Genomic DNA, 15,082 nt, shown 5'->3' on the forward strand with positions numbered 1-15,082 from the left:
AAAGGTAAATTCAGAAATGTTGAACGTGATCATTTCTGTTAGTGACTCGGCCCAAGAACTCACATCTGCATTTCACCAAGATTCATTTTTGTTGTCCCCATCTAGATTAAATATGATTGGCCTATTGATATGTTGCAGCTAAGGTCGTCAACTTTCCCTGGTGATGTGATGGTAACTTTTTTAAATTTTCAAACTACCTTAAAAGGTTTGCTAATGTGTGCAATGTGTCACTGCTGAACTTTCCACCAATAGAGATACATGTAGAAGACCCCCACTGCTAAGTATGAATGTAGTGATGTCGTCATAAACCAAGCAACAAAACATTATTTTCTATAGATTCACAAAACAAACTCCCCAAATTTTTATTTCAATTTTCTTTTCCACATTTCTTTTCATACATACAGTACATCCGGTCACAGTACAAGGATAATTTAAAGTTTAAAAAGTGCAATTCTGCCCAGACAAATGTTCCGAAATGATTTTAAATCTTATGTGCAAAAACAAAAGTCTGGTCTAAACATGAGCTCATATGTAAAGATCTTGTCTGAGCAGGTAATGTTAAAGTGATTGGAAAAGCTTTGGCCGATCCATGTGAGAACTAAAAAATAAAACAAAATATAACAAAGAGATTTCTTAAAAATTTCTTTTCTACATGATTTTACCCCCCTGGTTTACGTCCCTGGTTTAAATACGTGTTTAGTCCTGGTTTAGACCTGGATTAGTCTCGGTATAGATCTGGTTTAGACCTGGTTTAAGTCCATGTTTAGACCTGGTTTAGACCTGGATTAGTCCTGGTTTAGATCTGGTTTAGACCTGGTTTATGTCCATGTATAGTCTTGGTTTAGTCCTAGTTTAATAATCCTGGTTTAGCCCCGTTTTAGGCCTGGTTTACATTTGGTTTAAACCTGGTTTAAATCCATGCTTAGTCCTGGTTTAGCCCTGGTTTAGACCTGTTTAGTCCAGGTTTACATTTGAGTATAATGTTTTTTTTATACATTGAGTCTGGTCATAGCACTGCTTTTGTTCTGTTTTTTAAGACTTAACTAAGTCCCGGTTTAAAACTGGTTTGGACTTGGTTTACCTGTTTAAATTCCTGAAACAAAAAGTTCATTCATGTAAACTGGAACACAACCTGCCTCTAAATAAACCACATATGACAAAAGATTGACGACGAAAGATCTGATCAATAAATAAAGTCCAGATATAGTCCTGGTATAGTTCTGGCTTAGTCCCATTGTAGTCCCTGGTCTAACCCTTTAGTCCAAATTTAGTCCTGTTTTAGTCCAGATTTAGTCATGGTTTAGCCCAGATTTAGTCCTGGTTTAGTCCAGATTTAGTCCTGTTCAGTCCCAATTCTGATCTGGCGTGCAGCCTTGAATTAAACCAGGACTACGACAGAACTAAATCAAATCTACAACAGGACTAAACGAGGACTAAACCAAGACTAAACCAGGACTGAACCAGTTCTATTCACTGAAGCCATCTCTTTGTGATAAAGTGAATACTAAGAGTACTTTGGTTAAAATATAAATAGATCTTGTTGTATTTTTTGGACAGTTTTATATCAACAGACCAAGATATGAGTGAACACTGGCTTAAGTTCAAGGTTCTGTTGTTTTTCTGAGAACTCAAAATCTGATAACTTGTTTAAGCTTTTGCACAATGTAAAAAAAACAAACAAACAAAAAACAAATATCAGGTATAAAAAGTTAAACCCTTATTACTTATACTTATAACCCTTTTTGAAAATACAAGAAATCCCAAAATCTTTAACTTAATCTCCCTCTATTTCTCCGAACACGTCACACAATCTGCATATTAAAGGTGCACTGTGTAACTTTTTTGCCCGTTTCCATGGAGATGTTATTGCTTTGACTTGAAGGTTCCACAGAATGGTGTTAAAATATATAAATCACCATGGAGACAAGCCAATAAGTCCAAAAGCATTTTCTGGCAATAAAATAACGTGTGATTAAATAAATAGAAAGGTTTAAAGCCATACTGTGGAATATTCCTTCACGGAGACAAGCAGGTGACGTATTCTCCACCTGAAAAGTTACACAGTGCCCCTTTAAATTGGCTGATCAGGCAACGGAGCTCAACATTTTGACTTCACTGTAACTAAATTAAAAATCATTGAGTATGCACAAGTCCCGTTTGAAAAAGTCCAAATCCTGATCCTGAACCTGGATCTCGTCCGGACTTGGTTCAGTTGGTGACAGAAACGGTTGCCGAGCGATGCATCGTGGCACAGAATCCAGCCCTGAAAAAACAATAGATTAAATTTAAAATGACGGCTTCTTTGAGACGTTTGTTATTTTATTTCAAAAGTTCACCTATACCACATATTTGAGCAAAACGTGTCTTGCCCCAGTACAGATATTTTGTATATTGTGTATTATCTGCATCTAATTATAAAGGATTTTACTTTCCGAATGAGAAGTGTGATGTTAGCATGCTAGTTGTTGCCGCTCTAATAATTTTGGACCACTGCAAACTTTTATTTAAAGTAGGGTGACCAGATTTTCAAGATCAAAAACTGAAACGAGTACATAATTAATAAAAATGTGCATGCATTCAGCCCATTCATGACTAACACGAGTCAGTATAGTCACATTTTCTTTGTGTTTTGGTTGTTTTTAAGCAGCTTTTCTGTACTTTACTTAAACAAATGACAGTTTCTGCCTCTCTTTACTGTTGGCACAAAAATAGGGATATCTGGGACATTTCTTGCATAAAAGTGGGACAAATCAATGGTTTTGGATAAAGCTGTTGGAACATTTCTTGTTCAAAACTGGAATAAATCAATGGTTTTGGATAAACGCTGTTGGGACATTTCTTGTACAAAACTGGAACAAATCAATGGTTTTGGATAACGCTGTTGGGCTCAAAACTGGGGCTAAACAGGGATGTCTGATCACCCTAATTTAAAGTGCATATAACAATTTTTCTAATTATGACACTGCTGTTCGTGTCGAATCAGAAAGTAAAATTTTAAACTTCACCAAAATTCTAGGTCAAATATTTTGTGTAATCTTCAAATACGTTGAAATGAATAGTCTAACCTGTCATATGCGTTTTAAATAAGGGGTATATTACTTCTTTACTTCTATAGGGTATTAATTGCTAACACATAATTAGATCACCTTTTATTGTTTTGAAAATGCTATATTCACTGAAAACAATGTATTAACATGTTTTTGATGTTCTGAGTCTCCCCGCTCTTTGCTCCCCGTGTATGCATGACATCTAAAACCTCTTTAGGCAAGTTTTTGATAAGGGAACAATGTTATAATACGGTAGAAAGCTCCAAAAATGTGCATAATAGCCCCCGTTTAAAGAAAAATCTGAAAACGTGGTGGTGTAAAGTACCTGCAGAGTCCAGTGGAGCACTCGTAGTTGTTCTGGCAGTACGCTCCGAAAGGTTTACTGTTCAGAATCCTCCAGAGAGGGGTCATCCGCGCCGTCCTCCGCAGAGTCCGGACCTGGGACTGAGCCGGGACCGGGGAGTCAGGGCCACCCGCAGGCACCACTGGACCAGCACTGATCTGAAGAACGGCAAATTGTAAATGATAAAAGTCTTGTACTGGTGGATTTCAGATGTCATCACAACTCTATATTCTATAATACTACATATTTTGCGAGCTTTTTTCCCGTCCTTGTTCAGACAAAACATATTTATATTTTATTCAAATACATTTATAATGAGATCCCAGACTGGTTTAAGTCCATGTTTAGACCAGGTTTAGTCTGGTTTTAGTCATGGTTTAGTCCTGTTTCAGTCCAGATTTTGTTTAAGTCCAGGTTTTGTCCAGGTTTTGTCTAAGTTTTGTCCAGTTTAAGTCCAGGTTTTGTTTAAGTCCAGGTTTTGTCCAGGTTTTGTCTAGGTTTAGTCCAGTTTAAGTCCAGGTTTAGTCCAGGTTTAGTCCAGGTTTAGTCCAGTTTAAGTCCAGGTTTCATCTAGTTTAAGTCCAGGTTTAGTCCAGGTTTTGTCCAAGTTTTGTCCAGTTTAAGTCCAGGTTTTGTCCAGGTTTAGACCTAGTTTGTCCCTGGTTTAGTCCTGTTTCTTATTATTAAACTGCTAAAACAGAAATAATAAGTTTAGAAAGTGCAAGTTAAACAAAACTTTAGACATTAGTTCATCTTAAATTATGTTTTTAAATCTTGCTTTTCACCTGTTGAATGAGCAGAGTCCAGACGAGGAGCAGAGCAGCAGCTTTCCTCAGGCTCCACAACTTTTGATCCATTTTAGTTTCACTACAGAAAAAACTCCAAAACCTATTTTAATTTAGGACTTCTTCTTCTTCAGACAAGTCCAGATCTTGACCCAGTCTTGTGTGTCTGATCTTAGTCCGGATTCTCTTTGGGCTCTCGTCTTGGATAACAGATCTGGATTCTCCCTGATCTTGGGTCTTGAGGTCTAGACTCTAGTTTCTGGTTTTGCTCTGGATCTTCTCTGGTCTCTGCTCTGGATCTCGGTCTCTGGATCTTGATCTTGGCCTCTGGTCTGGATCTTGGTCTCTGGTTTGGATCTCGGTCTCTTGTCTGGCCGAACAGACTGAGTGCTGTGGAGGAGGAGCAGGTCTTTTAAAGGGCGGCCCTCCGACTCAGAAGAGAAAGAGGAGTCACAGATGAAGAGGGGTGGAGAAGAGAGGGCTCACGTGACATCATATTACAGTTTACACTGAGCTGGAGACAGGTCAGAGCTCTGTGGTGGAATTTGCTGTGTAAATGTCAGGTTGCAGATTTGCTGACCTGGTTTACGTTCATATCTCTGTAATTACACACAAAACATACAAAGTTCAGCATCTTCTCTGTCAGTGTAAACAAACACAAATGAAATTATTTGTTAATAGTAGTTTCAGAAAGTGGTGCCATTATTCATTGTTAAGGAAATGTAAACTTTTATTCCCTTTATGTATTTTCAGTGCTTCTTGCTTGTTTGAATTTTCATGTGTGCTCCTGCATTTCAAGATTGAGTGCTTTGGAACTTCTGTGTCTGATGTGTCTGAGTGTGTGAGTGTTGGTGGTGGCAGGGGCCGATGGTGCAGATTGTGAGTCTCATTTCCATCAGTTTGCCCCAGGGCAGCTGTGGCTACAATAGTGTTTTACCACGACTTTGACTCTTTGACTCCTGTAAAGTTTGTTCCAAGTTTAGGCTCACTAAAAGCTTTGGTGAAGTTCTGCTTACCCCTCTTGAGGCGTCAGACGGTTTGCCAGAGTTTCTTAGAGTCTGACTGATGGTCCTCCTCCAGGGCCAGTCTGACCTCCTCCAATCCTGAGTTTTTTCTTTGGTGTCAGTACGAGCACCTGCACACTTGACCTGTCTGTACCCATCAGCTCCTCAGCCTGACAGCATCTCTTACGCCATGAAAGGCCCCACAGACCTCACGACCACAGCTACGAGCAGCCACATCAATGACAGAGGAGGAGAACATGGTCCCCTCCATGTCCCCAGCTCCCCTCTGGAGACGTGAGCTGAAGACCGGCTCCGGACGCTGCCAAAAGACCCTTAAAATACGCTGGGGCCGGCAGGTGGTGCTACAGCTTTGCTCCTCTCCTCTCTGTCCTGATGGACACCATCAACAGTGAGACCCTTCACCCAGGACCTGTTCCCTTGGGAGACTCTACAGGGGCATAATGCTTCGGGCAACAGAGCTCCTAGGATCATTGGGGAGAGTAAACTCCACCAAGGTGAGCTAACGGTGGAAGAGGGAAAGTTAATTCTTAAATACAATAAAATCCATAATATTACATCTTTAAATCCTGGTTTGGTTCTTAAAACATAATTTGATCATGGTGATGGTTTCACCCAGGTTTGGTCCTAGTTTAGTCTTGGTTTAGTCCTTGTTTAGTCCTGGTTTAGTCCTGGTTTGGTCCTGGTTTGGTCCTGGTTAAGTCCTAGTCTAGTCCTGGTTTAGTTCTCAGAATCTAAATGACCATGGTGATCTGGGACCACGCGTCTCTCTCCTGAGCTCATGTGTTTGTTCAAGTCCAAATAAAGCTGCTGTGAATGACCTCGAGCAGATAAATGCACGCACCGCTTGACCTTTGACCCCAGGAGCACAGGTAACCCCGTGTTTTACATAAAGCGGCTGCACGTGTTGGACCAATACACAGACCCGTCCACAGTCTGTCTGTCACGACTGATTTAAAGAGATCATAAATGTGAAACTGTCCAGTCAAAATAAAAATTGTGGTGTGAAATTATATGTATTACTCGTACCTCATGCGTTATTCAGGATTAAAAAAAGTAGATTCCCCTTTATCACAAATGTTCCACAGTACGACATTAAACTGATCTATCTTGCATTTATTCATACAGGTTTTTTTATTGCTCAAAAACATATTTTAAATGGTGGCACCTCCATGGAGATAGACAAGTTTAATACCACACTGTGGAACATTTACACCAAGAAATAATCTGGTGACTAACATGTAGCAACCCCTCCATCAGAAAAGATACATAGTGCACCTTTAAATTATTAGTTTATTCCTAGCTTAAATGTCCTATATTTTAAATTTGATAAGCAGATAAGCCGCATCATAGAATCAAGTTTTTAATCAATTGCAACTTTTATTCAAAGTCAAACTTTTTTCTTTTCTTTTTTTTAATCTTTTAACCTTTTTGAACAGCTCATGCTAATTTTATTTCATTATGTCTGGACTACTACAACCCACTTTACACTTTTAACAGGAACCATATCACACCAATCCTTGCACTGACTTCTGACTTGATTATGAATTGATTTTAAGATTTAATTATTTGCTTCTAAAGATGGACTGGCCCCACAGTACGTCCGAGGGCCAGCTCCAGCTCGTGGTGCCTAAGATGAAACTTAAAACCAAGGGGGACAGACTCTTCTCTGTGGTCGGCTACAAACTCAGGAACACTCTGCCCCCCACGTCCCAACAGCCCCCACAGTGCAGCCTCATCTTAAGACCCACTTTTACTATCTGTTTTTTAGCACTACGTGAGTTGTGTGGTGTGTAGTCCTCCATGTCTTTTATTTCATTTTATTTATTTATGTATTTATTTATTTATTTGTATTAATTTTTAAAATTATTTTTGCTTTATGCATTTTAACACTTTTTATTTATTGCTTTTAGTTACGATTTACTGTCTTTTATTGTATTAATTTGTCTGTGCAGCACTTTGGAAACTGTCATGTTTATAAAATGTGCTGTGTAAAAAAAGTGGATTTGTTTGGATATTACAAAAATATTGACTCTGGTGAGCTTTAAGCCATGTTATAATCAGTTGTGTTTTGTTTCATTCACACTTGTTTGAATAACACCGCTTTGGTTTTTTTAATCTCCAATGCTCAAAATGCTCTTTTCCATCTTGTGATGTCATGAAGTGGTAGTTTTCAAGTTAACCCTCTCAGGCTCAAATTAATTTTTAGTATCAGGAAAAATCTGATATTTGGGGAAAATTATAATATGGGGTAACAATTGGGGTAATATACAATTCTGACTTTTTTATCCTTTAAACAAAAAAAGTATTTTGCACTTCTGGCAGGCCGTTTGCGTGTAGCCATTCTTGCACAGTCTGCATCGCCCACGTTTACCAGCATGGATGGGAGAAAAGGCTCCTGAGTTAAAAAAGCTCATATAATATGGATGTGGAGTAAGTAGGTAATTGGAATTAATCTGTTGCAAATCTGCAACGCCTGCCTGGAGAGGGTTAACAGCTACGTTTTACTTTTAGTTCAGTAGACATTGGCAATTCCAGTATCGTCCAAATGATTCTAGTGAAGCTATGTTTTTGGTTTAAAGCTTTATAGACTACACTAATAACTTTAAGATGCACTATGTAACATTTATGGACATTATAACACAGAGCCAAAAATAGCAAGATATGTGCCCTTTAATCCTGGTTTAGTCCTGATTTAGCCTTAAACTTTGTCCTAAACTTTGTAATTGTTGGATCTCAGAATGTTGTTTTTTTATTGGAAAAAGGACTGAAAAAGTAAACATTTTGACATTCGCAGGGGGATTTGAACAGCATTTTATCATCAGAAGCCTTGATTTTATTGGACGATCGGTGCCAAATGATCCTGTTCTGATCCACGTGAACTGAGTTGCCTTCTTACAAAGTCCAGGGCCGAGGTATTCCGATGGTCCAGTGATTTCTATATAAATCCCTGCTTGATGACATATTCGTATTCTGTGGTCATATGGGTTAGTGGGTCAAAGGGCATGTCAGACCCTTCACATGTGCTGACCATGTGCTGAACATTACCAAACCTAAAACTAAAAAAAGAGGAAAAAAAAAGGCTTTGAGGCCAGTAGCAGGGGAAGATTTATGAGTTTTCAGGACTGCAGCATGACTAAGTGAGGATAATATGACAGTTTAAACCACAGGGAGGTGGTTCCTGTAATATGCCTAAACATGAGATAGGGTAAAACATGAGTCATATGGGCTGAGAGGGGGAGGGGGTTTGATTGCATCTTCAGCAAAATATATTCATGACTGGGAACATGAAAAAACATTGGACAATAATATTAAATATAAGCTATGATAAAGTAAAGGGCCCATATTGCACTAAATGGACTCTTATAAGATTTAAGTCAAGTTATAATGTTGTTACCTCCTCAAAAACATGCCTGGAGTTGTTTTGTTTCATTCACACATTTGAGTAATCTTTTATTATTAGTCTGTCTACAGCTCCAAAGCTCAAAATGCTCTGTTCCACCTTGTGATGTGAAGTTAACAGCTCCATTTACCTGTTGTTTAGAAGCGATTGTCACTTCCAGGGTTGAAATCATCCAATTTTAGTGAAAGTTTATGGAGTTAAAAAAAAATAGTGGTCATGTATTACCACATGGGATCACAAGGTGGAACAGAGCGTTTCTGTTTGAGAGAAGAACTCAGGCTAAATATGCAGAGTTTGTGTGTTGATGATGTGTAAATGAAACAAAACAGGTCTGTTTGTGATGAGGAAACAACAATATGGGCCCTTTAGTTTAGTCTTGTCCCTGTATGACCAGAGCAGTAGGTGTGTCCAATGCAGTAATCAGACCTGATCCCAGTCCAGGTTCAGGCCAGGGTCAGTCCTGGTCTGACCGCAGACTCTGAGACCTAGAATGGGAGCCAATACTAGGAAATATAGATTACTGGTCTGTACTTCGCTCTGCTTTTTCTTTCTTAATCGGTGATGCATGTAGCATTACATAGTCATTTTGGTACACTTTTTTTTTTTTTTAATCTCGCAATTGTGATCTGCAGCTGTCTATCAGAGGGGCCCACAGCTACACAGCTCTTTGTTGTGATCCCACTGGGCACCACAATTTTCTAACACAGAACTTAGTGGACTAATTAAATTGTTTTAGATGAATATTGTGATTTAAAGGGACAGTTCAGAATTTTGGACACAGGAACTCATTTCCTAGGAATGTGATTAAATCATCAAAAAAAGCAATATTTGATTTGAACTAAAAGATGAGGTCTGTGTATAAATCTGTGACCTGTCTGTGATCCTATGACATACATATCACCTGGCTCAAAACAGGTTTACATAATATGGGATCTATACTTGGTTCAATCCTGGGTCAAAACATCCTGGTTAAATGAATGTTAGATAAGTTTAGTTATGCAGTGCAGCTTTAAATAACATGAGATCCCGCAGCTCTCTCTGTGCTCTCTGAAGTGAAAATATTCCGAGCAAGACGAGACGAGCGGGAATCGTGCAAACGACACAGAGCTGCCAGGAAACATGAATTAAACATGTCTGAATGGACCACACACACATGAACACACACACACATATAGGCACATATACACACATACATGGGTCAGTGACGTGACGTTGGCATTTTTGTGTCCAGAAGCCACAACTTTTTTAGGCATTAAAATATAAAGGTTTAAATTGTTTTGATGTATGTGTTTTATATCCCTTTAGTTGTACCAATACACCTTTGGAAGAAGAAGAATATTATAAGTTTAAAGTCTTAAAATGTAAATTTGTGAAAGGAGTCACACATAGAATCAGTGATAACTTTTGCTTGTGTGGCAGACAGAAGGGGGCGTCCTCACTTTTTAATCACTTGACACCAACTTCCTGTGCCAGCGGAAGTTAAATACATGCATCCTGAATTTCGGACTTCTGGGCATCACGCAATGCATACTGAGAAGGATCCTCCGAAAAAGTGAGCATCAAATGGAAATGTCTGATTTCCCATTGGGATGCATCTACTGTCAAATCCGATTTTTTCTAGTCTTGTCTAGTCTTTAGTCACTGGTTCTGATATTGTCATATTTTAGTTTTGGGATTTGGACATCATAATTGTGTGGTTGTTGGATGTCCTAACTGTGGAAAACGGCTTGAGAAATGGGCTTCGGAAGTTTGCAAACTCCATAACTGCAAAAGGGAATCAGATGTGTGTGACTGCAAACCTCTGTTCAAACTATTTCCCTTCCCAACAGAATTAAAAAAATAGTGAAGGCGAAGGCAACGGGCAGGACTGATCCACAGGAAAGACAAAAAAGGAAATCTTTGGCTGCCCAAGAAATCATCCCGAGTTTGCAGCGAACATTTTGTATTTGGAGCACCAAAACAAAGCAAAATTCTGATCCCTCGCTCCACATTGGTTATGAATTTAAAAAGTCAACGTCAAAGCGAAAGGCACCAACTGTTCGCCAAGAAACACCTTCCACTGCAAAGTGACCAAGACGTGATGTTGCTGTAAAGTCAGTCAAACAAGAAAGTGCGAGCTCAGCCTGTTTGTCTGCACCTCTCGCTTAACAAACAAGTGTCACATTTGGCTTTTTAGTTTTTCCAAACAGCAGTTTTGGATGTCATTTTTTGCAACATTTAAAATTGTTATCATTTTAAAATATTACATTTGAAACCAATGCTTGGTGTGAACAGACAACACTGATGCTTTTGTTTCTCTGGATATGGATAATTATAAACCAGTTTAGAATGAAACTGTACGAAAAATGTCATTCAGTAAAACAAAATGTGTCATTCAGTGAAATGGAATTTGTCATTTGGTGAAACAGACCTGTGTCTGTTGATGGTAACATTAAGCATTTAACTCAAACATATCTGCATTTCTTTTACAATTGTATTTGTATTATTTAACTAACTAGATTTGCTAATATATGAAAGTAATCATTTTCATTTTAAATAATAATCATACACATAAAGGAAATCAGGTTTGGTCGATTAATTAGTAATTATTCAAAAAGCAATTAGACAATGAATATATTAAAAGAAGTTTGTTTTCATCATTTTCAATAATATTACAATAAGTTATTTTAAATTTAATTAAATTTTAACAATATGTCTGTTGCATTGAATGACATTTTAAGACGTCTCTGGCTATAAACCCTTTTTGTAAAAGTTTTTTTTCAAGGGGCGCATTTTGCATGCCATTATTTTTTTCATTTTTTTAGCATTTGAAAACTGCAAAACGTCACTGACCCACATACACAGACTGTACAGAGGGGGGCTTTATATAAATAAACCATGACTCTCCCGCTGTAACTTGTGTAGTGGTGGATCATCATGTCCTTTGGGTCATTACCCAAAGCTCATGACTACAGGTGAGGATAGAACATAGATTGACCGGTAAATCGAGAGCTTTGCCTTTGGACTCAGCTCCTTCTACACCACAGCAGTCTGATACATTGAAAGCATCAGTGCCGACGCTGCAATGATCTGTCTGTCAATCTCACGCTCCATCCTCCCCTCACTCATGAACAAGACCCGAGATACTTAGACTCTCCACCCACCCGGAGAGGGCAAGCCACCTTTTTTCAGTTGAGAACCATGGCCTCGGATTTGGAGGAGCTGATCTTCATCCCAACCGATTCACACTCACACAGGTACTGGCCCGATGAAGCCAACAGGACAACATCATCTGCAAACAGCGGAGATGAGATCCTGTGATCCCCAAACTGGACCCCCTCCAGCCCCTGACTGCACCAGAATTCTGTCCATAAATACAATGAACAGAACAGGTGATAAAGGGAAGTCCTGGTGGAGTTTGGGGACAAGTCTGACTTATTGCCAGCAAATGTTACCATCAGGCTAAATTACACTTCAGATCTGCGGAGAGGTGACCAATAAAAAATTTAATTGAATAAATGCAAAACAGATTTTAGAGTTTTGGTTCATTTGGGCGTTTCACCTTTGGCACTGCCCACACCTCAGAGGCTCTCAAGATGGATACTTGTGAGTTTATGATCTCACAAACATGAAGAAAATCCCTCTTTCTGAGTAAGGTTAGAATACTTTGGGCAAAGCAATGACATGACAATGACAATGCAAGACCCTTCAGTGGAAAGGCTCCATAGTGAAGCTTTATTGTCTGTCTGTCTGTAAAGTGGTGTGATTTATGGCTCCTCTGACAGGTGAAAGACAGACAGGTGCAGAGCTGACAGAAGCAGAGGCCCTGTCCTGTCACTGGAGCAGAGTACACACAGGTTAAACTTTGGTTGGACATTTGCTCTCTGCTGTTGACTTAGAGCTGGTTTTATCACCGAACATTCTGTTTGTTTGTGGAGTTTAACACGTTGCATTTTCAGATGACCTCAAATCAATTCGCTCATGTTTTTACTTGTCTTTTTATTGGGAAAAATTAAATCTTCTTCACTTTTGAACCTTGCAGCAAAATAATAAAATTTGACCTCCAACTTTGGCCAGAGGGTGTATGAGATGAAAGTGCAGAACTGGTTTGTGTTAAATATTCATAGTTTGACATTAGTTTGTGGAAAAAGGTTGCAAATATAAGTACCGTATTTTCCGCACTATAGGGCGCTCTGGATTATAAGGCATTGAATGGTCAATTTTTGAACTTTTATCACATATAAACCGCAACGGACTATAAGGCGCATTAAACGAAACACAACAGTTAAGTCAGTCAAACTTTATTTAACGTGTTCACAATAAGACTCAACTTTGTTCAGTTGTAATGTGTAAACAATACTGTCTGAGACACTAAATTGTTAGTATATTCACAATAACTCATAACTGTTCAAACAGTTGAGCGATTACAGCGTCCAACACGCCCACATCCCTCTCGTCATTATCTGAGTCAGTGTGGTTACTGTTACCTGGCAGTTCAGTGATGATTCTGGTCTTGGTGAAAGCTCGGACCACAGTTGATACTGATCCTTAGCCCAGGCGTCCACGATCCATTGGCAGATCATGGCATAAGTCGCTCGGCGCTGTCTCTCTGTCTTGGTGAATGTGTGTTCATCTTCTCTCATCCACTGCTCCCACACAGCTCGCACTTTCACTTTATAACAGCCTTGAGTTTAAATTGGGCGTTGTAAGTGTGTCTCTTGACAGGTGCATTTTGATATCAAAAGGAATCACAGTAAGTATTATTCTGCGATGCTCCTGACTACGGGAGCTGTAATACTGTATGTGGTGCGGCTTTGTAGTTTACTAAAGTCGTACTAAGACACAATAAATTCATATATAAGGCGCTCTGGATTATAAGGAATGCAGTCGTTTTTTTGATGAAATTAAAGGCTGGAAAATATAGTACAACAATACAGGAAGTAGCACTGAGTTTTTAAACAGAATCACTCTACCTACTGTATTTCATCAACACAGAAAACTTCACCCAAAAGACAGTTTACAAACAAGGAAGGACCTTTTCTGACTCTTTATATCTTCATTTACCAAAATAGGTGTTGTCATTTATTATTATTAGGCTAATCATAACTATTGTGTAACTGAGACAGGTTTCGGCCCTTGTTTTCTTTATTGTTGTCATTTATATTGAGGTCATATGTACTTTAAGAATGAACATCACTAGACTATTTGAAAGGACAGAATCAGATGCCCTCCTTGTATCTCCACGGGGCAGACAGCTCTCTCAAACATTATTTAGCTCTACTTTAAGCCATATGTTTTACTTTATTAATATACAAAAGTAACAGTACTCTTAAGTAAAAGTTGTGGTCAATATTCCCACTGTAAGTCTACAAGTGACAAAAGTTGACAATGACAATGAGTTCATTTTGAGTTTCTTTTGACTTTAATATATAATTTTAGATGTAAAATATAGATCTTTTCAACGTGTACAATTGTAATTTGAATATAATGAATGATGAATATAGATCTTTGTTCATCACCTTTTTATTTTTGCTGCAGGTGAACCCTTATTTATATATAGATGAATACTGCCACCGCCTGGACAAAAAAGACACTGCAGTTTTACAACAAAATATTTCTGTGGCTAAGGGGGAAAAAAAGATTAAAATTATTTGAAGCTGGAGATTTGTGAGGGACTTTCCCCATTCAAATATATAAGATTTGCTAAAAGATATAATATTCAGATTTGAATTGTTGTTACTATAATAAGGATAGACACAAAAATGCAAATTATTTCATACTGTCAACATACTTTTAACACTTGTATACGTATAACAATAATTACTACCGTTTACCACTATTTTGGGGATCAACATTTAGTGTTCAGCTGCAGTCAAATGAAGCTCACTCAGGCTAGCAGTTACGGAAGCAAAGTTGGAGCCAAGATCCATATAAGGAATAAGAATTGATTTACGTTCAAAATAGTGGAATAAAAAACTCCAGGATCACGTAGAGCAGGTTAACACGAACATTTTAAGACCAAAATGAGGAGCCAGACAGCAGTAGTTACAAAAAGAGGGGTGACGCTTTTTCAATAGATGCATCCCAAATTTCAGACTTCCAGCAATGCATACTGGGAAGGATTTTCTGATAAAGTGAGCATCAAACCGCCATATTTGTTTTCCCAGTGGGGTGCGTCTATTGACAAAGCCGATCGTTTCAATTCTTTTGAGCCATATCGCTTTTGTTTCTGGTTATGATATTGTCTGTATTGTAGTTTTGGGATTCGGACATCATAATTGTGTGATTGTTGGATGTCCTATCTGTGGAAAACAGCTCGAGAAATGGGAAGGGAAACCATTTGAACGGAGGTTTGCAGTCACACAGATCTGATTCCCTTCTGCATTTATTTTTGGAGTTCGTACATTTCTGAAGCCCATAGTCTATGTTACACTGTACAATATATTACCCAAGTAGGAGTAAATTCAGCTTAAAATTAAAAAAAAGTACTTAACACATAAAAG

General features: G+C 38.5%; 1 protein-coding gene across 1 annotated transcript; it reads right to left on the reverse strand.

Moving 5' to 3' along the window:
- Nucleotides 1-337: 337 nt before the first annotated feature.
- leap2 (liver-expressed antimicrobial peptide 2) lies at nt 338-4,600 on the reverse strand. The gene is made up of 3 exons (XM_020917784.2): nt 4,176-4,600; nt 3,373-3,548; nt 338-2,263 (listed from the first exon to the last, which is right to left on the reverse strand). The coding sequence occupies exons 1-3, from the start codon at nt 4,245-4,247 to the stop codon at nt 2,209-2,211; spliced, it is 303 nt and encodes a 100-aa protein (XP_020773443.1). The 5' UTR covers nt 4,248-4,600; the 3' UTR covers nt 338-2,208.
- Nucleotides 4,601-15,082: the final 10,482 nt, after the last annotated feature.

The sequence above is a fragment of the Boleophthalmus pectinirostris genome, unplaced genomic scaffold (genome assembly GCF_026225935.1).
Source record: "Boleophthalmus pectinirostris isolate CB_2022bp ecotype Guang Dong unplaced genomic scaffold, ASM2622593v1 HiC_scaffold_20, whole genome shotgun sequence".
NCBI classification, from domain to species: domain Eukaryota; kingdom Metazoa; phylum Chordata; class Actinopteri; order Gobiiformes; family Gobiidae; genus Boleophthalmus; species Boleophthalmus pectinirostris.

Excerpts from the sequence above, each read along its gene's own strand:
- leap2 (XM_020917784.2), bottom strand. The coding sequence starts at position 4,247 with ATGGATCAAAAGTTGTGGAGCCTGAGGAAAGCTGCTGCTCTGCTCCTC. Across the intron at positions 3,549-4,175 it reads GGACTCTGCTCATTCAACAG|ATCAGTGCTGGTCCAGTGGT; the intron begins GTGAAAAGCAAG and ends GCCGTTCTTCAG. Across the intron at positions 2,264-3,372 it reads TGCTCCACTGGACTCTGCAG|GGCTGGATTCTGTGCCACGA; the intron begins GTACTTTACACC and ends TTGTTTTTTCAG.